Genomic DNA, 20104 nt, shown 5'->3' on the forward strand with positions numbered 1-20104 from the left:
TGTGTATTGTGTGTATGCAAATGACCAAAAAACCTAAATGTAATCCATTTTAAATACAGGCTGTAACACAACAAAATGTGGAAAGAGTCAAGGAGTGTGTGTACTTTCCGAAGGCACTGTAGATCTGACTCTGGACCAGCACCTGCTACCATGCACAAGGCTCTGATCATAAACGTATATGTTTTGTATCAACCTGCATTATTTAATAGTAGTCATGTATCACTCCAAAGACTTGTATTCCAGTCATCTTTTATACGCAGATGTAAACTTATATATGTCTGATATATGGCGATGACCTGCTCATGAACCTCAATGTCTTTCCCTGTCTGTCCTATCCCCATGAACATGAACCCAGGACTGATATGCTAGGCCTAGCTACTGTAGGTAGAACGATAATTCAGTAAACCTCAAATATGCTGTTGCTAAGCATTAAATCACTGGTTGCCTTTGTTATTTACAGTTTGGGAAAAGGTGCTAAGGAGGGGAAGCTGCTATTTAACTTGTACAGCCACTCCCTTCCACCCCTACTGTTCTAAGTGTCTAGTGTTCCTTCCAGCAAGGTCCCAGCTTGAAACAATACAGGGCTAGGATTAGTGCAATTAACATACCTGCACTTCAAAGTGGAAAAACACCGGCGCTGCGTTAGATTATAGCTAACATAAGCAACACTTGTTAAACGCAAGCGACCGGGGGCTGCAGCTGTAGCCTGGCACTAAAGTTGTTCTTAATAAAGATATATCCGTCATTTCCCTCTGCATGCATCATCTATAAACAGTGTTCAGTGATTATATACAGCGGAAATGGTTTCCTAATCCATGGTTTCATTATTTTGCGATGCAACGGTGGAAGAATCCACAGGCTATGTCCCCTATTAGGAAGTAAATATGCCCCCCGTGACACAACTTCATCGCGTAGCTATTTCAAAACAACCCTGGACCGTGGGGACACTTTTCTGTCTCTTCTCTGGAAACAGTTCTATAATTAGATTTAAACGTGACTTGTTCTACAGCAGTAGTAACCAGCATTAGAACAAGACTTTAACCAGACACCCAAGATAGAGCCAGGTCTCAAGAAGACGACCCTATTCTACTGTACATCTGTTATGACCCCGACAAGGTGGGGTCAGATTGTGGGCTGTTCACATGAATAGGCCTCTGATGGCACATTAAGGCACATCAATGACAACCAAGGGATCGCTACAGCATCACTTCACATGCTTTATTACAGGAGTTGTCCACTCCCTAATCCTCCCTGCCTTATCATTCAGCTGGCTAGTCAGGGTTTCCGTTACAGCAAGCCAACCAACTGCTAGCTGGAGCTCTGGGTTGAACCCACTAGCCTAGACAACAGATAAAGATGTGAGTCTGTGTGTTGACCAGGAATGTAAATGATGGTGATTGGGGCTTTAGGCGTGACACTCACTGGAATTTACTTAGCAGAGACTCTAGACGGCAGATGACAGATTTCTTCTGTGGTGTGTGTGTGTGTGTGTGTGTGTGTGTGTGTGTGTGTGTGTGTGTGTGTGTGTGTGTGTGTGTGTGTGTGTGTGTGTGTTTTAGGTTGAGATTGTGGCTCAGTGTGTCTGACTGAGAATGACATCATCCCCCGTCTTGGAGCTTCCATAAGGGATGAGAGGAAGGAGAGATGGGAGGATGGGAGGAGGAGGGATGGGAGGATAGGAGGGATGGGAGGAGGGCTGTGGTTTGGGATCCTGGTTAGTTGGAGAGAGTTCACTCTATTGTCTAGCTGCTTCCTGTCCAGGCAGCTCAGCTCTCATTGAGTGTCTGAAACACCCCGATCACCACGGCCATTATCTCTCCCTCATTGAATTCATCAAGCTTTCCTCAGCATGAGGCCTGTAGGCCTGATAAACAAGACATGGTGGACGTCACTACTACCCATGTCAGGGACTGGCTGACATAGACTTAGTGTTGATTTATTAAATGAGAGCTTCCCTTGCACTCACGACTCACACGGCCCATGTTGATGCCGTCGTCATCTGGGCCGAGAGTGTTCTCACCTCAGCGACAAGACACAACAGATGGTTTGGATCTGTCTGAGCTCTTGGGGTCTCTACAGTGGGAAATCTTGGAGAGATGTGAGAGAGAATTGTAGAGTGGCCAAACTAGCCTAGCCCAACCTAGGCCATCTGGCCCCTCCCAGTGTGAAGGAAGATGTATAGAGGAAGACTTTTAGGTTTGATATAAAGGTCTGCCATTGAGCCCAGAGCAGAGTTACCGTAGTCAAGTTAATGCACGTTGTCTACAAACAGTTATACCCACAATTTATAATAAGATGCTCAAGTTTGGACACTTCTACGGTGCGGCGGTGCCAAACGGAACCGAGCCAAAACTTTACCGGCAGTCACAGAGCCAAAAAGCTACATCAGATTTGGTCTTTGTTATTTTGGGTAATCATAAAACTGCCAGTAATACATAGGAGCTTGAAACGTGAGATCATTATGTTCTTTGTTCTAACAATGAGTGTGCTTTAAAATATGAGGTCATACTATACTTATATTAAATTAGAGATCCAGGCACAGTGTTTATGCCGAGGGTTTTATTATCATGTGCTTGCTTGTCCACATCGTTCCTACCTTCTCTCTAGCTACATACTGAACGTTTCTGAGTATTGGCAAAACCATTCCCTGCTGTCATCCTGAGGATATAGAACAGGGAGGAGCAGGTGGAGGAGGAATAATGTGTAATGTCCTCAGTCTAACCCGAGACTTGTAAATAGGATGTTAATGTCTTGGTATGTGTGGTGCTAACTTGTTGCCATGGTTAAAACTACATCTGGATCCCAAGTTGCAGAAGTACTGTAGTGTCTATGGTACATGGTAACAACAAACGTTACAATAGTATTCTACGTTTCAGTTTACGGGCCTACATTTTGTGTCGATTGGAACCATTTTCTTATGACTTGAGGGAGGCTGAAATATTGAATACAAGAAACACAAAAATACAAAAAAGTAACCAAAAACTGTAAAGCCTTTGATATAACACCACTTCAACCAGCAGCATCCCTGATAGAGACTAACAGTGTCAGAACCTGACTTGTGTTCAGCCTCCTGACTCTGACATTGATCCTCCCCAGTTCACTCTCTCACTAAGCCAACTCTATGGCCTCTTCAACTCACTAGACTCCCGCATGAACTTCTTTTGACCCCCCCCCACTCCAACTCTAACAGTTCTCCGTAAGGCACCTCTTTTATTACCAGAGGATTACCTGGGGGGTGACCCCCACACATTTATCTCCAGATATTGGCTCCCTTTGCTCTTGCTGCTTGATACAGTCTGACAATATGTTTTTATGTGGATGGAGAGAAAAGTAAAGTAAGGGGGGGGGTTAATGGTACTGTAGATATCTGATCTTGTTCACTTCCCCCTGGCCTCATGTGCTGTTGCTGTATCCTTTAATGTTACACAAATTGCCCTCTCAGGTTTCTCTAAACCTGTGGTAAACTGTACCCCTCCGAAACGCTCATAACATCAAGAGAATAATATGAGATCTGCATCAAACACCAACATAATACAATAATCACACACAGTGTGTTGCTTATTCGGTCATGTAGAAAGATAGAATGGCTGAGGGTAGAGCAGGTACTTGATTATTCACTTGAAATGGTTGCTCAAAAGCAGTTGTGCCAAGGAATGGATTTGCTAACCACCATTTTGTAATTAGATTATGTTTCTGGGGGGGGGGATGTTGTTTTTCTATAGTGCTGCAGTTGATGGAAGTAGTCTTTCGAGTTGTGTGGCCTTTAAAACTACTATAATTAGCCGCTCCAGCCATTGGGCTGCTGTATACTTGTTACAATTGACTGAGAACTGGTCAAGTCTCTGGATTCCTGTCGTAAAAAGCCTGGATTTTGTTTTATGTTGAGCCATGGGTATTCACACGATTTGAATTACATTTCTGTAATGTTCTCCAAGAAGCTTGGTGGGCTTGTAAAATGTTAAAGTGTTTAAATTGAGTGCTTTTACACCTTGTCCACGTGGCTTTTGTGAACAACTTACATTAGTCCGGTTGTCTTGTATTGTGTGTCGTTGTGTTGCCATCGCAAGTGTTGCATTTTTCAGTTTTTGCTACATAGCCGAGTTTTGCCATTTTGAAAATAGACGGAATAAATGGAAAAGGTCTTCATCAGTCTTCACAGACACCTGCATTGGGCCAGGCCAGGAGAAGAGGAGGGAGACATTTCAGACACTACAGAGTTTCTTATTTCCCTGGTTGAAACATCTCATCAAAGCCCCCAAGATGCATTGGGACAGGGTGGTCCCTGTGACAGCTCTTCATTGTTTCCTGCCAAACACCTAGTCTAGTTTTACGGTTTGGTTTCTATATCATGACTTGACATCCGACCACCTTCAGTCTTGACAAGTTCTCCCAATGCTTCAGGATATGGCCTTGAATTAATCTCTCCCATTTTAACCACAAACTATTCATCTGTCCCATTGTAACCACAAACTCAACCCCTTGTCTCAGTTTCAGTCTATTCTTCTTGGACTTGCTACATTTGAAAGTCGACACTTGTAAATTCCCTGTGTTAGTGAGGGTGGGTGGGGACATGTTAGATAACAGTTATTAGCAGACTGACCTAGCTTGCCTCTAACAAAGGGCTGCATTCACACCAAACAAGTAAACAAACTTGATGGCGGCCGTGTCGAGTCTGCGTCAGCAGCCGAATTCCCGTCAAGGAAAAGTAAATTGAACCTCCATCCCCATAAATGTTAGTAATGAACAGTTATCACCTCAAAATTAGCCGTTTCCTAACTCTTTGCGCGAGTTACGAGGTCGACTTTAGATTTTACACAAAGTTAATAAAACTGTGTGTACACCACATTACCTTCCATGTTGATGGGATAGCCCCATGAATAATAGCAGATACAAATCCAACTCTGACTCATTGAGGACGTAACACAACATGGCCTTGGAACATTACTCCTAGTATATGGTGAATGCTCACGTTTACATCTGTGGAATAGAAGTATGTCCAATGATCTGAAGTAAAACAAATCAAATAACATTTTATTTGTCACATGCGCCGAATACAACAGGTGTAGACCTTACAGTGAAATGCTTTTTTACAAGCCCTTAACCAACAACGCAGTTTGAAGAAAATAGAGTGAAGAAAAGATTTACTAAATAAACTAGAGTAAAAAAATGAAATAAAAGTAACACAATAAAATAACAATAATGATATACAGGGGGTACCGGTACCGAGTCAATGTGCGGGGGTACAGGTTAGTCCAGGTAATTTGTACATGTAGGTAGGGGTATGGCTTAGGATTCATTGGTGTTTGTAACAATACAGAGTTGTATTTTTACATTTTTTTGTATTTAACTAGGCAAGTCCGTTAAGAACAAATTATTATTTACAATGATGGCCTAGACCGGCCAAACCCGGACGACGCTGGGCCAATTGTGCGCGGCCCTATGAGACTCCCAATCACGGAGTGTTACAGCCTGGAATCGAACCAGGATGTCTGTAGTGACGCCTCAAGCAGTGCCTTAGGCCGCTGCGCCAATCAAAATTAAGCAATACACAGCACTTGACATAAACCATTAGACCTTACATCAGGGGAAAGTCATGTCAGAGAGAAGCCCCTTAACTCTGGTTGTTCTGAGCGATCCAGCCCCCTGGCTTGTACAAAATATGTTCATGTCTCTTTTGGCATGTGTTGTTACTGACTGCTGAATGTCATTTGACATGACAGAACACAGAATGACACAAGATTGCAAATATAATTCCTCCGAAAAGATTTGCATGAAATGCCACTGTGATTACGGGCAGATGCCATCAAAACACAAAGAATGTTTGTTTGTCACATCCCAGTTTGAATGAAACGTTTTCACAATTCAGCCAGACAGAGAGAGAGCCGTCCGGCTTGGAGAATGGAGAATGCATTCACCTCGACAAGAGATTTCAACTGGCAGCTCTGGCCTCCTTTTCCCCCATAATTCACTCACTATCTTGACACCATGTTGGCGGGAGAGCATGAGCAGCTCCAGCACATTGTACAGACAGACACAGCTGCTGCTGCCAGCCTCAGAGACGTCATGTTCAAGTCTACGTCCAAAATGGCACCCTTTTCCCGTTATAGTGTGGTATACTTTGGACCAGGGTCCATAGGGCTCTGGTCATAATTAGTGCACTATATAGGGAATGGGGTGCCATTTGGGACGCACTCAACCTTCAAGCTGTCAGTCGCTTCCTTCCAGCCTGACAATATGAAAAGAACTTCCTTTACCCATGTTATGCCAGCCATAATTTAAGAGGTACTGTGTAGGCTATCCACTCAAACTACTGCTACAGAGAGGGTGAAATCAGACTGCTGGTAAAAGTATCCTCAACATGTAACTCCTGGCATTTTTGCTCCTCTGTTGTAATTGAAGACTCGTCTTTACTCACTCATCAGATTCTATGGAGGCAGAACATGGGGAAGACATTTCAGGCTTACTGGTGTGTTAACTGCTAGATTTCCTTCACAGAGTTCCATTTACTTTTTGGAATACCTCTGGGGGAGTGGAATGAAACCCTAATAGCTGGACACACTTACGCAAGGGAGGAATCCATTTATACAAGGGACAGTGACACAAACTTGGCAAATCATAACTGGGCTTAAATTCCCTGAAAGTTGGAGAGTTTTACAGTACATGAAAATGCGGGAAGGAAGGGTTGGGAGGAATCGTTCATTATGCAAAGCACTGATGTGCTTAATCATCCAAAGTAATACACTGTCTCTCTTTCTCTGTCTCACAGGGTGAAAATAGGAGCTGAGAGCAGAGTATGTACTCTGTGGTCTGCCAGGCTAATCACTGCATTCTGTCAGAGATATGTAATCACACGACGCCATTCAATGACGGCTCCCGGACCTAATAGGCCCACACATTTACAGAGGTAACGGAGAAACGTCTGACAGCTCTACACACTAAGAAAAGCACTTACACGTCGTAAAACGGGCCTTTAATCATTATGTCCAAGGTTTTAGTTATAGTTCACCTCCTAGACACATTACTGGTTGAGGTTCAACTAGGTCCTGTACTGTGGTAAAAATATGGCCATCATTATAGATCTTGTGTATTGAGTACAGTGCACTAAAAGTGTCCATTAGTTGTGCAGTGGGTTTTGAACAGGCTTTCTCATCACAATACGTAACCTGGTGGGATCTGCTTCAGTTCTATTAGAGGCAGAACTTAGTGGAGCACACTGATCAAAGCGTTGGTCTCATCATTGTCACGTCCATGGCTAGACAATCCTCTCACTATCTGGCAGTAGAGGAGGAAGAGGGACAGTTGGCAGACTAGTCCGTCAGGTCACAATCAGGAATCAGCTCACATTTTCCAATCGGTCCAAGGCCACGCCTGTGTGACACAATTACAGTGTGTACAGGTGTGGGATCTTAATTTGACCAGTTTCTCACAGCAGGAACGTAATCCTGCAGCAACAGGACATGTGAATTATTATGTGGATTATAATTAAATTGACATTTTTGTAGGGGTTGATGCATTTTTCGTAAGGGAAAATCAAGTCTGAAATTTCAAATTGGAAATTACAAACTTTAGAATCCTTTTTAAACTTCCCCTGGTTTAGGTTTTAGGTTTGATTTATTCACACCAAAGAAAATAAGTGAAAGACAAAACAGTAGAGATAAAAACAGGTAAAAACAGTGTGCAGGTGAGGTATGAAGCCCAAAAGGGCTTATATGAAAACCACAACATAACTATAAGTACAAAAAGAAAAAGTTTGCAACAGGGTGATCAAATTAACTGTAAAGACAGAAAAGAAGAGAGAGAAGTGGATTTCCCCTTAGGTTCCATATTTAGTTTAGTTTGTAGCCTCAGCCACCTCAAGAGGATACGTTTCTACCTGAATACACACTGTATCATGTGAACTGCCATAAAACATATATACAGGCTTTTCAAGTTCAGACAAGAAAGTATTCAGAGAGGAAGTCATAAAACAAACCACATTAACTACAATAATCGTCTAACAGGTCTGGTTAGTAGGTATTTTCGTACGAAAAAAGCAGTATTCTTGTGAATGAGAGTTTTCAAAGGATAAATCGTAGGACACTGACACAACTCTCACACTTGCAGAAATTCTGAATGCACGGAGAATATGCTGGCTGAATCGCTTAAGCCAAAATTCCCTCAGTCCGTATTTCCCAGAAGTGGAAGGTCAAAGATGTACTGACACAACCGGAGCCGAGTTCCAGCCCGCTTTGTTTGGACAAAGCACATCGAGGGGAGTCTGTGTCATCTGTATGTTTAGAAGGAGTTGGTGAATATGTCATAGCTGTGTGATGATTCTGGACCTCACCACAGTTCCTGTGGTTGGGCCTTAGAGCACACTACTACACACATTTCAAACAATGTCACCCCTTCACACATGGAAAACAAAGTCGTTGAGAGTTTGCTTACTGAAAGTGTATGTGTGTCTCTGCTCTTCTCCTTTCCAAGTCCATGACCTCTATGTTTGCAACTCTTTCCACATCAAAAAGCAGAGATAAACGATCATATAACATTTTTTACATTCCAATTAAAGATGGTTTCATGTTTCTTTTATCTTATTCCTTGCTGGGGATAAACATTTTGCTGGCAAGTCACGACATTCTGTCATGTTTTCTTTATACCTTCAGCCCTACACTGAAATTCCAAACAGGAATGTACAGCATGCGTAAGTGTATCAAAGCATTCTGGGAGCCGTGGCAATACAGGTGTGCTATTCCTAAATTAAAGTCATGACCAACTGTTAAGAGTCTTGGCTGGATGCTCTTTAATCTAATTGGTCAGCAACAGATGATTCATCACTCTGTTGCCTCTAGTAGTTAATGAGAGAGTTATAGCATCTAAAATAGATAGTCAAGATGTGACAGGGGATCCTGCTTGTGCCTGCACCAGTAACAGCTGGACGATAACTTCTTAAAACATAGTCCTGGACATTTGTAGTCGATCCTACCCTGAAGGTGTAGTCATACTGAGAGAGGTATGCTGTTCCTGCACATACATTATAATGAATTCCTGGAAGCAGATCAAAACGCCCCAATGTTCATTCTTCGAGAACTGAGAAGGATCTGCGTCCCAAATGGCACCCTATTCCCTATATAGTGCACTACTTTTGACCAGAGCCCAATATGGGGTCCTGGTCAAAAGTAGTACCCTACATAGGGAACAGGGTGCCCTTTGGGACGCAAGGTAATAATAAGCATCACAAGGAATGATGGAATGGCAGTGGAATGTTCCAGATGCACCTGAATGATGTAATCATGACAGGGTCAGTGGACCGGCACACTGAGCCCCTGTGTGTGAGATGGGACTGTAGAGATGTAGAGAGAGAACACCTATCCATCTAACTATGCTGTCAAACCAATGACCAGAGCGCTACTTTTTCATGAGAAACATCATTTTTATCTAAAGGTATAGTCACCCACTAACAAGAAAATAAAAACATCCAGATTTGCATATTAACATATTAGTCACCCAAATTAACCTTTCACCTTTCAAACCCAAAAGAGACAGAGTGAGCTGAAGTGCCTCGGTGCCGTACGTTACACACGTGTTGAAGTCATGTTTCAGGCAACATCTGCTGATGGTTAGAGTGCTCAGTGCTACTCTGCTCTCACACCCCACTACTGCCACACACAAACACACTGTACACTGTAGTGAGGTCCTCAGGCCTGGACATGGCTCGATAGCCAATTAATCAGGGGGGCTGCTTGACCTCTATCAACCCCCCCAAACCCTCTCTCCCCCTTAACTCCCAGATGAACATGCTACATGAGCTTTCCCAGGACCAGGAAGGGGCACCCAACAGTTGGAGGCTCAGTGCCAAAATAAAGAGGGAGAAAGAGACAATGAGAAATGAGAAAGAGAGAAGGAAATGGAGGGAGAGAGAGATAGAGAGAGAGAAGAGAGAAGAGAGAAGGGGAGCTCTGGTGTCTCGTCTGTTCTTAAATCCCTACACATAGCCCTCGTAGTATGTAATCACACTCGCTGTTTGCCAGCAGGGTCCAGAAAGGAAATGACTGCATCCAGCGAAAATGCATCATACAACAATGGATTAACGGGCATGAAATCAAAAACTGGTGCTGCGCAGTGCTCTTCAAACGGGTGAGCTATGGCCAAGCTTTAGTGCTTAGATCACAGAGGCTATTGTCGCTCTCTTCAGACCAGTGATAATTGGTTTGTCCATCTACATTCTGTGTGTTCTGAGGTTTTGCTGTTTTGTGTTTCTGCCCCCTGTGATTATTTTGGGGAATGGCTGTCTTCAGAACAGAAGCTGCCACACGATGTATCAGGTCCTGTGATTATTTTGGGGAATGGCTGTCTTCAGAACAGAAGCTGCCACACGACGTATCAGGTCCTGAAATGGGACGACGACTACAGTTAAAGTATTTATTGAAATTGCTTTGGGGAATTATTTTTGCTGTAGACATCCAAGAGAGTCGAAGAGAATGTGTTTCCATTTTGAGCAAAAAGGTTTATGATGGTTCAAAGAAGCCTTTTTACCCCCTGGTTCATGTCCATGTTTGGTCCAAATGGTAAACACAAGACAGGGCTGTTGAATGTCAATACTCAGAGTTACTTTGAGAAAGTGACTCTACTGTTTCTTTGTCCAGGCCCAACTTTATTTTGTGATTTTGTTTGGCTTGAATAAACACTGTTCGTCATACATGCTACTTATTAAGAGCCTAAATGATACAGTCTTAATAGAACAGAACCCTTCAGTAATCTACATACATGCTACTTATTAAGAGCCTAAATGATACAGTCTTAATAGAACAGAACCCTTCAGTAATCTACATACATGCTACTTATTAAGAGCCTAAATGATACAGTCTTAATAGAACAGAACCCTTCAGTAATCTACATACATGCTACTTATTAAGAGCCTAAATGATACAGTCTTAATAGAACAGAACCCTTCAGTAATCTACATACATGCTACTTATTAAGAGCCTAAATGATACAGTCTTAATAGAACAGAACCCTTCAGTAATCTACATACATGCTACTTATTAAGAGCCTAAATGATACAGTCTTAATCGAACAGAACCCTTCAGTAATCTACATACATGCTACTTATTAAGAGCCTAAATGATACAGTCTTAATAGAACAGAACCCTTCAGTAATCTACATACATGCTACTTATTAAGAGCCTAAATGATACAGTCTTAATAGAACAGAACCCTTCAGTAATCTACATACATGCTACTTATTAAGAGCCTAAATGATACAGTCTTAATAGAACAGAACCCTTCAGTAATCTTAAGGGTTGCTGACTCTCTAGACATGTGATAGTTTGTAACAGTATAGGATAATATCATAATTACCCAGAATTCAGCCATGTAAAAAGAATCAGTCTTTTGAGGATAGTCTAGACCAGCTATTCCCAAACTGGGGTTCTGCGCAATGCCGCCGGGTTTACGCCAAATAAAAATGTGATTCACATTTAAAAATATATAATTGAAAACTCTTCACATTTTCAAACAGTCCATTTGTATTTTCCAACGGGGCTATACATTTGATTGAGTTTTTTTCTCTCGCCTGAGTAGCCTCGTTTCACTGCCAAAAATAAAATTAAACCATCTTGTGTTCAGCGAAATAACAACACAATGTCAAATACAGGTAGCCTAGTCAAGTAATATAACCGTTAGTCTCTCGCGGGAATTCCACTAACGGTCCGTATTTAGCCAAACGTAGCTGCTGCTCATTCCGTTTGCTCGAAAATTGATAAATGGTTAAAAAAGTAAGGCCCGCGTCCATAGAGACACATACTAGCTCTACTAGTAGTACTACTACCCGCAGTACTACACCTGCACCTGTTGATGACACAAGTTGTTCTGCTTCCACGAGCACATCCAAAGCTAGCATCAGTAATTCTATATTTGTTGTTAGCCCAGCTAGCATGGACACTGACAGTTGTGAATCTGATGCAGCCGAAGAGCTACTGCCCCCTTACCCGGGAAAGCACCGAACAATAGACAGGGACGTTGGACCATCGAAGAGGCGCAAATATGATGAGAACTACATTGATTTGGGGTTCACTTATATTGGGAGTAGCGCCTCTCCTCAGCCATGGTGTGTTATATGTGCAAAAGTACTATCTCACAACTCGATGAAACTTTCACTCTTGCGCCGACATTTAGAAACAAAACATGCCAATTGAAAAAATAAGCCGCAGGAGTTTTTTGAGCCAGAATTAAGACAACTTTCAAGTAAAAAGACATGTATAAAAGCAACAGATACCATTAATAAGAAGGGGCTAGAAAAGTCTTATATGGTGAGCTACCGAGTGGCTAGGACAGGCAAGCCCCATACTATTGTGGAGGATTTAATTCTTCCTGCTGCCGCGGATATGACTGGGACAATGCTGGGGGAAAGGCCAAAAAAACGATATAGACAATGTCTTCATCAAACAACACTGTTTCACGACGCATCAGTGACATGGCAGAAGATGTTTTGAAACAATTACTGCGTCGCATACAAGCCAGTGAATTATGTGTTACAGATGGATGAGTCAACAGACGTGGTGGGCCTGGCACATGTCTGTTACGTTTTTGGGGGGTCAAGTAAGGAAGACATCCTCTTCTGCAAACCAGGAGAGGATATTTTTTAAAGTACTGGACAGCTTTGTGACATCAAATGGACTTTGGTGGTCAAGATGTGTTGGTATCTGTACTGATGGCGCAAAAGCCATGACAGAGAGACATAGAGGAGTGGTAACGAACATGCAAGCAGTTGCTCCCGACGCCACTTGGGTACATTGCAGCATCCACCGAGAGGCTCTTGCTGCCAAAGGAATACCTGACAGCTTGAAAGACATTTTGGACACAGTGAAAATGGTTACCTTTGTTAAAGCAAAGCCCCGGAACTCTCATGTATTTTATGCACAATGCAATGATATGGGCAGTGACCATGTAACGCTTTTACAAAATACAGAAGTGAGCTGGTTATCAAGGAGCAAAGTATTGACACGTTTTTTTTAATTGAGAGAAGAGCTTAAAGTTTTCTTTACTGACCATCATTTTCACTTGTCTGACTGCTTGCATGATGACGAGTTTCTCACACGACTGGCCTATCTGGGGGATGTTTTTTCTCGCCTGAATGGTCTGAATCTAGGATTACAGGGACTCTCCGCAACTATATTCAATGTGCGGGACAAAATTGAGGCTATGATTAAGAAGTTGGAGCTCTTCTCTGTCTGCATTAACAAGGACAACACACAGGTCTTTCCATAATTGTATGATTTTTTGTGTGCAAATGAACGGACAATGTCAAATGTGATATAGTGAAGCACCTGAGTGAGCTGGGTGCGCAATTACGCAGGTACTTTCCCAAAACGGATGACACAAACAACTGGATTCCTTATCCCTTTCATGCTCTGCCTCCAGTCCACTTACCAATATCTGAACAAGAGAGCCTCATCGAAATTTCACCATGCGGTTCTGTGAAAATTGAATTTAATCAGAAGCCACTGACAGATTTCTGGATTGGCTGCGCTCAGAGTATCCTGCCTTGGAAAATTGCGCTGTTAAGACACTGATGCCCTTTGCGTACCTATGTGAGAGTGGATTCTCAGCCCTCAATAACATAAAAACGAAATACAGGTGTCACGTTCCTGACCTGTTTTCCTTTGTCATGTATTTGTTTTAGTTGGTCAGGGCGTGAGTTGGGTGGGTTGGTCTAGGTTTGATTTTCTATGTTGGGATTTTGTGTTCGGCCTGGTATGATTCTCAATCAGAGACAGCTGTCAATCGTTGTCCCTGATTGAGAATCATACTAAGGCAGCCAGGGTTTCACTTGTGTTTGGTGGGTGTTTGTTCCTGTGTCAGTGTTTGGGCCACACAGGACTGTTTCGGGTTAGTCACGTTTGTTGGTTTTTGTATTTTGTAGTGTTTGTTGTTTTTCCATTAAATAATGAATACTTACCAATCCGCATCTTGGTCCGATCCATGCTCCTCCTCGTCTGAGGAGGAGAACGACTACGACAGCCGTTACAGAAACACCCACCAAAACAGGACCAAGCGGAGTGGAGAAGGAAGGCAAGAACAACAGCAATGGGGAAAAGAGGAATGGACTTGGGAGGAAATCCTAGACGGGAAAGGACCCTGGGCAGAGCCAGAGGAGTGTCGCCGCCCCAAAGCGGAGCTGGAGGCAGCGAAAGCGGAGAGGAGGTTTTATGAGGCGAAAGCAAGGCAGAGCGGCTGGAAGCCCGAGAGGCTCACCCAAAAATTTCTTGGGGGGGGGGGGGGGGGGGCTAAAGGGGAGTGTGGCGAAGCCGGGTTGGATACCCGAGCCAACTCCCCGGGCTTACCGTGGAGTGAGAGGGCGTCGTACTGGTCAGACACCGTGTTATGCGGTGGAGCGCACGGTGTCCCCAGTACGCGTGCTTAGCCCAGTGCGGGCTATTCCACCTTGCCGCACTGGGAGGGCTAGGTTGGGCATCGAGCCGGGTGCCATGAAGCCGGCCCAACATATCTGGCCTCCAGTACGTCTCCTCGGGCCGGCGTACATGGCACCAGCCTTACAGGTGGTGTCCCCGGTTCGCCTGCATAGCCCAGTGCGGGCTATTCCACCTCGCCGCACTGGCAGGGCTACGGGGACCATTCAACCTGGTAGGGTTGGGGAGGCTCGGTGCTCAAGAGCGCGTGTCCTCCTTCACGGTCCGGTATATCCGGCGCCACCTTCCCACCCCAGCCCAGTACCATCAGTGCCAACACCACGCACCAGGCTTCCAGTGCGTTTCCAGAGCCCTGTTCCTCCTCCACGCAGTCTCCCTGTGGTGCGTGTCTCCAGCCCAGTGCCTCCAGTTCCGGCACCACGCACCAGGCCTACTGTGCGCCTCAGCAGGTCAGAGTCGGCCGTCTGCCCAACGCCGCCTGCGCTGCTTGCCTGCTCAGCGCTGCCTGAACTGTTTGCCTGCCCAGCGTGGTCTGAACTGTCTGCCTGCCCAGCGCTGCCCGTCTGTCCCGAGCCGTCAGAGCTGCCCGTCTGTTCAGAGCTGCCCGTCTGTCCCGAGCCTTCAGAGCCGTCCAGCCAGGACCAGCCAGAGCCGTCCAGCCAGGACCAGCCAGAGCCGTCCAGCCAGGACCAGCCAGAGCCGTCCAGCCAGGACCCGCCAGAGCCTTCCGCCAGCCAGGATCCGCCAGAGCCTTCCGCCAGCCAGGATCCGCCAGAGCCTTCCGCCAGCCAGGATCCGCCAGAGCCTTCCGCCAGCCAGGATCCGCCAGAGCCTTCCGCCAGCCAGGATCCGCCAGAGCCTTCCGCCAGCCAGGATCCGCCAGAGCCAGCCAGCCAGGATCCGCCCCTCAGTCAGGTGCTACCCCTCAGTCTGTTACTGCCCTTTGGAATAGTGGGATTGACATGGAGGGTGAATATGGGGAGGAGGGCACGGAAGCGGGGGTTGACTATGGTGGGGTGGGGACCACGACCAGCGCCAGAGCCGCCACCGTGGACAGACGCCCACCCAGACCCTCCCCTAGACTTTGTGCTGGTGCGCCCGGAGTTCGCACCTTAAGGGGGGGGTTCTGTCACGTTCCTGACCTGTTTTCCTTTGTCATGTATTTGTTTTAGTTGGTCAGGGCGTGAGTTGGGTGGGTTGGTCTAGGTTTGATTTTCTATGTTGGGATTTTGTGTTCGGCCTGGTATGATTCTCAATCAGAGACAGCTGTCAATCGTTGTCCCTGATTGAGAATCATACTAAGGCAGCCAGGGTTTCACTTGTGTTTGGTGGGTGTTTGTTCCTGTGTCAGTGTTTGGGCCACACAGGACTGTTTCGGGTTAGTCACGTTTGTTGGTTTTTGTATTTTGTAGTGTTTGTTGTTTTTCCATTAAATAATGAATACTTACCAATCCGCATCTTGGTCCGATCCATGCTCCTCCTCGTCTGAGGAGGAGAACGACTACGACAGCCGTTACAACAGGCACATACTCTGTGGAAAATGATTCCCACGAGCCGGGTTGTGACAAAATCTCATACTCATTCTTATGTTTAATAAATGTATTGTATAGCGTGTGTGTGGCAGGCTTACAATGATGGCAAAAAATAACATTTGAGAGTGCGCTGACCCTGGTGCTAGAGGGGGTACGCAGGCGGAGGTTGAATGTTTGAAAGGGTACGGGACTATAAAAAGTTTGAGAACCACTGGTCTAGACAAACAACCAGGGATTAGATGAGGTGAGACAACACCTCAGAGACACCCACATTTACTCTACCGTTGTTCCCCAAGCACTTCACTTGTTGCTCTAGTTCTGCTCCAGCCGGTCTCTGAGCGAAGACAGGTGAAGAAGGCAGACGTAGAAGAAAACCTTCAGCTCTACTTTCTTTACAGTTTACTCACTCAAGCCCAAATCTGGATGTCCTCTAGTCTACAAAGCTTTGGCCAAACTTTAGTCATTACCATGGCGACCTGACATCTTGTTGAACATGCAGTATGATTAATGCTCTTTTCCTCCTAGACCATTGTGTTCTTTCTCTCTCGTATAAATCTTTCACCTTGTTCTCACAGAGTAATTAACGTGAACCCTGGACGGAGGGATATTTATCATGGCACTTCAACACTTCCTGACACGCTCCTCTGAACCGTGACTGAGCCCAGTCCTGCAGGCCCAGGCCGTGGCCGCGGTCCGCCAAGCCAAACACACCGACCGACCCAGAGAGGTTCTGATAATGCGGTCATCATAATTAGGGCACCTCGCTCTGGACCGGGCTGATGGCCAAATCTCTCTCTCTCTGAAATGATTAGGTGGACGTGTGAATGAATCTGGCTGAGGAAGCAGGGGCGGCTAGAGGGAGAGATGGATGGAGGGAGAGATGGAGGGAGGAGGTCATACTATACCTGTATGGTACAGTCTAGTCCGTTTTACACAGATTTACAATGATAGATGTCTCTACAGGAAGGCATAGCCTCAGTCAGAAGGTGAACTCCCTGTTAGGGCTTGAAAGTTCTCTGTCAGGGTGGATACACTTAAGCCAGATCTCTCTGACTTCACTTCACACTGACTGACATTGCCATATAAAGACATTACTATTGACACAGAGAATCTGCCAGAGTACGTGTTTGCAGAGAGAGAGAGAGAGAGAGTGAGATGTTGCTTATAACAAGGGCAAAGGCAGTTTAATTTTGGGCCAAGTCATCGAGTTTGACTTCAACACACCCGATCTGAACACTATGGTCGAGTTTCTAAGTACCAACATGAGTCTGGGTCATGTTTGAGTTACGACACAATTAATGTCTATAATAGGGGAACTCTGTACTCTGTCAGATGGTCTGTTAATGTGTATAGAGTGTAATGTGGTGTTTGTTTTGGACATCTCCTTGGCATGCCCATTCATTTGCTGTAATATACACAGAGTGTATTACAGTTCAATTATCACAGTTGTAGAAACCTGGATGAAACCTAAACGTATGTAAAACTGGGAACCTTCAAGAAAGTTTTTCTCTGTATGTAACTACAGTCTGCTATTCATAATGTCGTTCTAAATTCCAGGTAAATACCAGCTAACCGTAAAGAACACGTATTACTCTAATATCTAGCCCAACAAACATCAGTATGAGTCTGTCTGTAGCAGCTATTCAGGGTTGGGTTATTGTTCTTTGGAAGCCAATGAGTAAAGTTTCTTCTGGAATTATGCATCACTCTGTCGTCTTACGACAACATGTCTCAGCACAACCTGGGTTATAATACAGCCACGTCATTTATAAGGGGATTACCAATCAAAGGCAACCTGATACTGATGTATTGAATTATTTATCAAGCGTTTGGTTTTAAGTCCCTCTTTTCTATGTGAAAACAGTAAATACAAACCATCCATAACGGTTTTGGCATGTAGGCGTTCATTTCAAGATCATTCATTCAACACCTTGAGGAGCCTTTCTGAGGAGCGTGCTCAGCTCGTGTGTGTGTGTGTGTGTGTGTGTGTGTGTGTGTGTGTGTGTGTGTGTGCATACATGCGTGTGTGCATGCCTTTGCGCATGTATGTTTGTTAAGTTGAGAAACAGAGCAACAAACAGACCTTTCTCGTTCCTGCTCCAGCAGGTTGGTGAACTCGTCACTCTTCCTCATGAAGTCTCCATGGTTCCTCTTCTCGTCATCCAGCTTGTACAGGGCGCGCTTGTGGGACTGCTCAGTCAGCAGCAGCTGCTCCAGCATGCGACGGTGGGTCTCCCTCTGCTTCTCCACCAGCTTGTCCAGCTAGGAGAGACCAGAGCGTTTACTAACCACTCCAAATACACTTCCTGTCACCTCTATGAGAGGTGATATCGGATGTATTAATGTAGTTTAAAATGTGATTGTCCAGTCATGAGACAAAAACCCAAAGTTGATCTTTGAACCTACAAAGTAGCTACTTCATATACATTTTAGCAGACTCTTATCCACAGCGACTTACAGGAGCAATTAGGGTTAAGTGCCTTGCTCACGGGCACATCAACAGACTTTTCACCTAGTCGGCTTGGGGATTCGAACCAGCGACCTTTCTGTTATTGGCCCAACGCGCTTAACCGCTAGGCTACCTGCCGCCCATATACTGTAGCTGAAGTCTCAACCCTTCCAAGTCATCTTATCAGGGTGCTACACTTCACTGTCCCCAGACTTTACTGAGCTGCTGTATTGAATGTTGAGACTGTGCTACCTCAGCCATGGGCCTCTCGTAGATGTCCTCCTGGAAGGTCTCAGCCTTGCTCTGGACGGTGTCTCTCTGCAGGGCCTGAAGGACCTTCTGTGGGGTGACGAACCCATACTGGGCCTCCAAGAGGGCCAAGTCAATCTTCTCAGCCTTCAACACCGTGATCACCTCGTCTCTGGCCTGTGGTAAGGGGGAGAGAGAGAGGGAGAGAGAAGAGGACACAGTTCTATGAGCATGATAGCTAGACTACCCATGGTTTAGTATTACCAAAAGCTAGACTACCCATGGTTTAGTATTACCAAAAGCTAGACTACCCATGGTTTAGTATGACTGTACCAAGAAGCCTGTCCTATAGCTAGACAACCCATGGTTTAGTGTTACCAAGAAGCCTGTCCTATAGCTAGACAACCCATGCTTCAGTATTACCAAGAAGACTGTCCTATAGCTAGACTACCCGTGGTTTAGTATTACCAAGAAGACTGTCCTATAGCTAGACTACCCGTGGTTTATTATTACAAAGAAGCATGTCCTATAGCTAGACAACCCATGCTTCAGTATTACCAAGAAGACTGTCCTATAGCTAGACAACCCATGCTTCAGTGTTACCAAGAAGACTGTCCTATAGCTAGACTGCCCATGGTTCATTATTACAAAGAAGCATGTCCTATAGCTAGACTACCCATGGTTTAGTATTATCAAGAAGCCAAGTGATCTGCCTCTCCTCACCAAACAACCCAGAACCATCCAAACCCTTGCCCAGTCTCCTAGTCTCTCCTCACCAAACAACCCAGAACCATCCAAACCCTGGCCAGTCCCACAGTCTCTCCTCACCTGCAGTTCTCCTTCTAGCATGGAGAGCAGGAACAGAAGGTCGTCTCGGGAGAGGTCCCTGGTCTTCCCACCTGCTGGCTTCTCCCTCCGACTGTTACTGCTGGCACTGCCACTCCCACTGCTGCCGCTGCCCTCCTTTTCCTTCCTCTGGACAGTGCCTGTGTTTGTGCCTGTGTCATCGGGGGGCTCCCTGTGCCTGGCCCGTCCTGTACCCCTGCCCTGGGGCTCCTCACGTTCTGTAGCCCGCCGCTGCGATCGTGCCTGGTGCTGAGCCAGCTTGGCCTTTGCTGTGTCCTCTAGGCTGTTGCTACGGGAACGCATGTTTTTTTTACCTGCAGGGGGAACAGGAAGGAACATAGTGGAAGGAGATTGATAGGTGGGTTGGGGTGGGGTTGGGTGTAGCCGTGGGATAAAGGGTTGGTGGGTTGAGGCAGGCGACAGCTGTGTGAAGGGAGTGATCTGTTTTATTCAGCCCCGAAGCTCAGTCGTCCAGGCTCTGTATCATTGTATAAGACTGTGGTTTGGTTAAATCACTGACTCATGACAATGATGAAGCCATGAATGGTCCGACAGTCTTAATCTCAATTCACTGTGTCATTTATCGTTTTCTGCATTATATAGTACCGGGAAAGGTA

General features: G+C 45.2%; 1 protein-coding gene across 1 annotated transcript; it reads right to left on the bottom strand.

The window, feature by feature from the left end:
• Positions 1 to 16255: 16255 nt before the first annotated feature.
• Positions 16256 to 19790, bottom strand: LOC120050814 (filamin A-interacting protein 1-like). Its single transcript, XM_038997345.1, has 4 exons — positions 19470 to 19790; positions 18645 to 18818; positions 18027 to 18205; positions 16256 to 16277 (listed from the first exon to the last, which is right to left on the bottom strand). The coding sequence occupies exons 1-4, from the start codon at positions 19788 to 19790 to the stop codon at positions 16256 to 16258; spliced, it is 696 nt and encodes a 231-aa protein (XP_038853273.1).
• Positions 19791 to 20104: the final 314 nt, after the last annotated feature.

The sequence above is a fragment of the Salvelinus namaycush genome, chromosome 7, assembly GCF_016432855.1.
Source record: "Salvelinus namaycush isolate Seneca chromosome 7, SaNama_1.0, whole genome shotgun sequence".
Lineage (NCBI taxonomy): Eukaryota > Metazoa > Chordata > Actinopteri > Salmoniformes > Salmonidae > Salvelinus > Salvelinus namaycush.

Bases quoted from the DNA above. Each gene is read 5' to 3' on its own strand.
- LOC120050814 (XM_038997345.1), bottom strand. From the start codon at position 19,790: ATGCGTTCCCGTAGCAACAGCCTAGAGGACACAGCAAAGGCCAAGCTG. The intron at 18,206-18,644 runs GTAGCACAGTCT...GGTCTCTCCTAG, and splicing joins ACGAGAGGCCCATGGCTGAG to CTGGACAAGCTGGTGGAGAA. The intron at 16,278-18,026 runs GTCTGTTTGTTG...GTCTTCGCTCAG, and splicing joins CTGGAGCAGGAACGAGAAAG to AGACCGGCTGGAGCAGAACT.